The sequence below is a fragment of the Chrysochloris asiatica genome, unplaced genomic scaffold, assembly GCF_000296735.1.
Source record: "Chrysochloris asiatica unplaced genomic scaffold, ChrAsi1.0 scaffold00092, whole genome shotgun sequence".
Lineage (NCBI taxonomy): Eukaryota > Metazoa > Chordata > Mammalia > Afrosoricida > Chrysochloridae > Chrysochloris > Chrysochloris asiatica.
Window position 1 is genome coordinate 11,863,788 of NW_006408610.1, and position 6,098 is coordinate 11,869,885.

At 48.9% G+C, this 6,098-nt stretch overlaps 1 protein-coding gene across 1 annotated transcript in view; it reads left to right on the forward strand.

Moving 5' to 3' along the window:
• The window catches only part of ITGA11 (integrin, alpha 11), a 164,904-nt gene extending 162,827 nt beyond the window's left edge, over nt 1-2,077 (forward strand). Inside the window, exons 29-30 of the mRNA XM_006866554.1 lie at nt 1,050-1,163; nt 2,006-2,077. Of these exons, the coding sequence (XP_006866616.1) occupies nt 1,050-1,163; nt 2,006-2,077 (186 nt within the window). The remainder of the gene's footprint in view (nt 1-1,049; nt 1,164-2,005) is intronic.
• The last annotated feature ends 4,021 nt before the right edge of the window (nt 2,078-6,098 follow it).

The following is a 6,098-nucleotide window of genomic DNA, read 5'->3' on the forward strand; positions in this document are numbered from 1 at the left end:
GACTCGATGGCACCTGACAACAACAACAACAACAAAGATGCCAGCGAGTCCTAGTGTGGCGCTGTGGGATGAGCACTCCACCATAAGGTTGGTAGTTCAAACTCACCAGCCGTTCCTCAGAAACCCTATGCAGGGTCACTATGAGTCGGAACAGCTTGATAGCACTTAACAACAACAGCCAAAAAAAATAACACCCTGGACTGCTAACTGAAGGTTAGAGGCTGGAATCTCCCAGAGGCACTTCAGAAGAAAGGCTTGATGATCTACTTCTGAAAAAGCAGTCCTTGAAAGCCCTATGTGTGGAGCACAGTTCTACTCTGACACACATTAAGGTCGCAATGAGTCAGAATCAACTTCCAAGCATCTGGATTCAAGATGCCAGGCAATGTCAAAGAGATAGTTGGATATAAGTCTAGAATTCAGGGGAGAGTTCATGTGGAAGAGGCAAGTGTGAGAGTGGATGGCATATAAATGGTTAAAGTCACAGACCAGGGTCACTTTAGGGTTTTGGTTGGCCTAACCACTTTTGATTTCATGGACCCCTTTCTCCAGGAAAACATTTAAAATTCTATTTTACAACCACCTACATATAAAGATGGATATAATTGAGGCTGAATTATATTCACAAAACCTGAATGTTAAACTTTGAAAACTCCTCTGGTTTTCAAAGAAATTAAAAACATGTTGTCGGGCCCCTAAAAGTACTGTAGGCCCATGCAGTGTCTTGAACCTGGTAAAGAAGAGGTTCAAGGACTATACCTTGGAGCACACAGAAATTTAGAAATTTGGAAGAGGAGGAAGCAGCAAAGAAGATAGAGAAATAGTAGCCAATGAGGTGGAAGGAGAGTCCAAGGAGCGAGGGGCAGCCAGAGGCCAAAGGCAGACAGTGTCTCAAGGAGGCAGGATCCCTGGGCTACTAGATTCAGGCATCCACTGTGCAGGGCTGGGAGCTCTGAGACCTCTGCTGACCGGTATCACCCATCCCTCCAGCATCTCCCCTCCGGCCCTGCAGTAAAGCTGTTGCCCTTGCTCCACCCCTTCCCTTGCAGATCACTTTTGAGATCTCAAAGCAAGAAGACTCGCAGATCCCTATCTGGGTCATTGTGGCCAGCTCACTGGGAGGCTTCCTGCTCCTGGCCCTGCTGGTCCTGGCACTGTGGAAGGTGAGGACCCTGCAGGATGGGGGTGGAAATAGCATCAGCCCTGGCCTGGGCTCCATTCTCTGGGCTCTGTGGTGTGGCCATTCCCCAAGGAGGCCTCCCCCTTGGGAGCTGGCTACACACCAAATTTCCTCCCCAACCTGCTTGTTGCCAGTCGCTCACCCCAGTGGCAGATGGGCTAGGGCCTGCAGAGGACACTCAACTTTCAGTGCTGACCCTTTTGTGGGCCTCTCTTATCAAAAGAAAAGCAAGTACACATAACTGACTAAGATTCTCCAACAATGTCAGGCTGTAAAGCCCTTCTCTGTCTCTAAACCTCAGATTAAGAACCCCCATCTCAGCCTCCTCCTATTATAGATGAGGTGAAGGTGGCCCAGAGAGGGTTGTTTACTGGGGCAGGGTCACACAGCAAGTTGGTAGGAGCCAACATGACTTCTTACTTCCTGCCCAGGGCAACATCCCCTTGTTTAAGTTTCCCCTAAAGCAATTATACTGGTGGTGTACCATGGAATCAGTTCTGACTCACAGAGATCCTGTACAGGGTTTCCGAGGCTGTAAATCTTTACCGGTGCAGAAAGCCTCATCTTTCTCCAGAGGAACAGCTGGTAGTTTCAAACTGCTGACCTTGTGGTTAGCAACCGCTACGCTACCAGAGCTCCTTCAGCAATTATGAGGGCCATGTTCAGTCCCCCAGGGGGACTTCTGGTGGATGGGGGCTGCTCGAGTGAGCTAGGGTCCTCAGGGCTGTCCTCAGAGGGAGGCCTGAGCAAGGTAAGTGAGGGGACAGCAGGGAGGGGAGGCAGACCCTGTCCACCCCTGAGACAACTCCCTTGACTTCCCCACAGCTCGGCTTCTTTAAAAGTGCCAGGCGAAGGAAGGAGACCAGCCTGGACCCTAACCCCAAAGTGTTGGAGTGAGGTTCAGGAGGAGGCTGCGAGTTGAAGGCGGCCAGGAACGGGCCCAGGCGGAGGCTGAGGCGAGAGGGCTAGGCGCACGCCGGCTGGCTTTGCACTCACCTTCTCTCCCGGAAGACCTGCTCCGGAGGGAACTCAAGTCTGGTTAATGAGGCACTGCCCTACCTGCAGGTCAGGGCCCCACACACACAGATCCCTACGGATTTAAAGGGACCTCCGCTCCGCTTACTCCTCCAAAGCCGCCCAGGCTCTGTGGAGGCATTTGCGGCCCCAGTCCAGCTGGTGCTAGACTGAAGTCCTAATCCTCCCTATCCTGGGAGGAAGACTGTAAATACACGCCCACTCAGCACACTCCCACCTCTAAATCCACAAGGACCTAAGGGACTGCAAGAGCTAAACCTGCGTCGTCCTCCCACCCCACCACGTGCCTTGGCTCCCGAGTCACGCCCACCCCCTTCCCGGGCTCCCCAGGAATGAACCCGAGCCCAAGGGCTTGCTGGTGACAGCTGCTGGACTCTGGGATGCGGAGACTGTGACGGACGGGCAGGTGGAGGCCCCACCCACGTGATTCACACTGACCGCCTCCCACACCTCCCGCCCCCTCCTCCTGGCTTCCGCCCCTCCCCGCTTTGTTCCCAGGTACCTCTCGGGAAGCGCGAGGGCTCCACATTCCCAAGTCTTCCCGCAGCCGGTACTGGCAGCTGGGACGGTGGGGCGCCCCTTTCTGCATTCCCAATACACACACTGCCTCCTGTCCCTCCATACGCCCACTGGTGGACAGGAGAGAGGCTCAGGCGACGCTGATGAGGGGTCCTCTCTGGTATGCACTGAATAAAGCCCGTGCTGGGACTCCGGAGCCTGTGCAGCCTTGGTGGCAAAGATCCGCGGGCCGGCGGAACACGTGGTACCACCTGTCATGGCGCCCCGAGGACAAGGGGCATGCCTGGTGCCCAGCGGAGTAATTTATACCTTGACCTTGTTTTGAGATAGAAATGAAAAGGGGGCTGGACACCTCAAAGGCATCTGTCCCCTTGTTGCATTGACGACCTTTACTGTCGTAAATATTTTTAAGAAATAAATAACTTTAAATACAGTGTTTAAAAACATCTGAGGTGCACACTGTCCTGGTCTGTGGATGCAGCATCACAGGGTCCCAGAAAGCCACTCTTCCTTGAACTTACTTCAAGATTGAAACTTACTGTCTTTAAGTGTGGACCCTCCAAGTGGCTGCTTGGCCTGGGTGGACATCTGCAGTGAAGGAGCCCTCCCTCGCTCCCAAACTACCCATTCCATCTTTGGGCCTGGTCACATGGTTATTGTTAAGGGCCCTCAAGTTGGTTCCTTCATAGACCCGGTACAGAGCTTCCAAGGAGCAGCAGATGGGTTTGAATCACTGACCTTGTGGATAGCAATCCAGTACTTAGCCTATAGAGCTACACCAGGACTCTGGTTAGATGATTTTGTTGTTAAGTGCCATCAAGTCAAGATGGTTAGAACCCAAATAGCTCAATGTAGCTTCCACTGGTTGGTTCCAGCTCTTTCCTGGTTTCCCAGACTTCAGGCTGGCATAACAGTGTTTCTTCACCACCTTTATACACCGAGCGCTCTCTCACCAAGCTGTCTCCATTCAATTCTTTTACCATTCTTGGGATTCCAAGAAGTCAGAAGTGTTGTTGTTACTCCTAGCAACCCTGTTATAGGGTTTCCAAGGAGCAGCTGGTGAATTTGAACTGCTGGACTTGGGGTTCAAACCAGCCTGTCATTTCAGTGCTTATGCTACAGTGCCACACCAGGACTCCCAAGTCAGAAGTAGAACCTTAGAAATTAGTCTTATCCCCACATAGATAAGAAACAGGTGGTCATGGGTGGTTCTATGCTTTGGAATCGGTTCCAACTCAGCAACCCTGTATAGGGTTTCTGAGGCTATAAATCTTTATAGGAGCAGAAAGCCTCCTCCTCCCATGGAAACAGCTGGTAGTTTCGAACTGTTGACATGAGGTTAGCAGCCCGAGTTTAGTCCTAAATTATAAAGTAAAATCAAGACTAAACTCCAAACTGTTATTTCTTTGTGGGTACTTTGGACATGTGATTAAGAGGGACCAGTCACGGGATTAGGACATCATGCTTGATAGAGGGCCAGAGAAAGAGATGAAGACCCTCAAAAGGAGAATGAATGAGTGGATCCAACACTGGGTTCAAACACAACAATGATCGTGGGGATGGTGCCGGACTGGGAAGCGTTTTGTTCTGTTGTGCGTAGGGTCCCTATAAGTCTGAATCAACTCAACAGCACCTAACAACTCTTTGTGGGTACTTAATTTCTCAAAAGATGAAACCAGAGTATCAATATGAAAACCCATTTTCCCTTCTGATAGCAGAATTAGAAGGAAAGCTTCCAGGTCATACTCTTTTCAATTCAGTTAACATCCTCATGAGGTAACTGAGAATCAAGGAATTCAAAAATCCAAGGAGCCCTGGTCCTGTGGGGGATTCCGAGCCAGGCTGCTAAATGCAAGATCGTAAGTTCGACTCTACCAGTCACTCCCTGAGAGAAAGAAGAGGTTTTCTGCTCCCATGAAGATTTACAGCCTCAGAAACTCTATACAAGTTTCGTTATGAGTTGGAATCAACTCGACGGCATACAACCACCACCACCTTTAGGCAAACAATATCACATCTAAGAGAATGCTTTCATGAGTACCTCATTTATAGAGGTTGGCATTCACATTTTACAAAACTGCCACGTACAACCACACGGCAAGCCAAAGAAAAATCTGTAGGTCAGATGCAGCCCAGCAGCCAACAAATTACTATCTCTTGATTCAGTCCACGGCAGTCTTAATTCCAGGCCTTCTCCTAGCCCTACACCAAGATTACCTAAATGGCAAAAGCTGGAAAATTTGAGAGGCTTGTATTTTCAAGGTCTGAGCTCTCTCGCTGTCTCTCCCTTCTTCTATGAATTTTCCTTTCTGTATTTACTCTGAGGGATAAATGTCCACGATTAGCCTAATATATCTGAATCCCCGGAAAATACAACTGAATATGGAACAAAGAAAGCATAAGACTGGAGCAGTGTTTCTTAATCCTAGCTGCGCATTCGAATCACCTGGGAGCTTTAAAAAAAAAAAAAAAAACAATACCTATTTGAGGTCCCATCCCCAGGGATTCTGATGAAATTGGTTAGGATGTGGTCATGGCACCATTTTTGTTTCAAAACTCTCCCCTGGTGATTCTCATGTCTGAGGTGAGCTCCACAGGCAGGTCATAGAGAGACTAGAAAGTAAAGAACCGGGGCTAACAACCACAAAAGACCTCTTTGTTAATCCAGACTTTAGATTTGCTACAGCAAATATCCAGAGTGAAATGTTTCACAGATTTCACACTTTTCCAACATAAAGTTAGGGAGCTCTTGGAAGAGTTTGTGTACATTTGCTGTTATCTGGGGCGGGAAGCTGAACAATAGTCTCTGAAGCAATTTTGACATTTAGAGGCAAGCTGCCCAAAACACAACCCCAAGTCAACACTGAAATAACATATTTTGGCTCACAGATGGATGCTAACAATGTTCTATCTAGAAATGAAAATTTCTGATAGAATGAGACAAACTTATAAATGGTTCAGTCTTGTCAAATCATTATTGGCCCACCATAGACACTACTCCAAGGGGCCCTGGTGGCACAGCGGGGTAAGTGTTTGGAAGCGAACAGGTTGGCAGTTAGAATCCACCAGCTTCTCTGTGGGAGAAAGATGAGGCAAATCTGATTTCATAAAGATTAATAGTCTCGGGAACTCTAGGGGGAGGTTCTGCTCTGTTGGACAGGGTCCCTACGAGTTGGAATCAAATGATACTACTCTAAACAAATGGCTTTGATTGCCATGTGGCCCTGTGACACGCTAAGTCTGTAGCAGACTTAAGTATCCAGGAGAAAACATGCCTGGGGCAAGGCCTGACACTTGTAAGCCAAGTTACCAAGAGAAGATGCTTTTAGAATTTGTTCCATGGAATGTAGGATGTTTAAGGTCT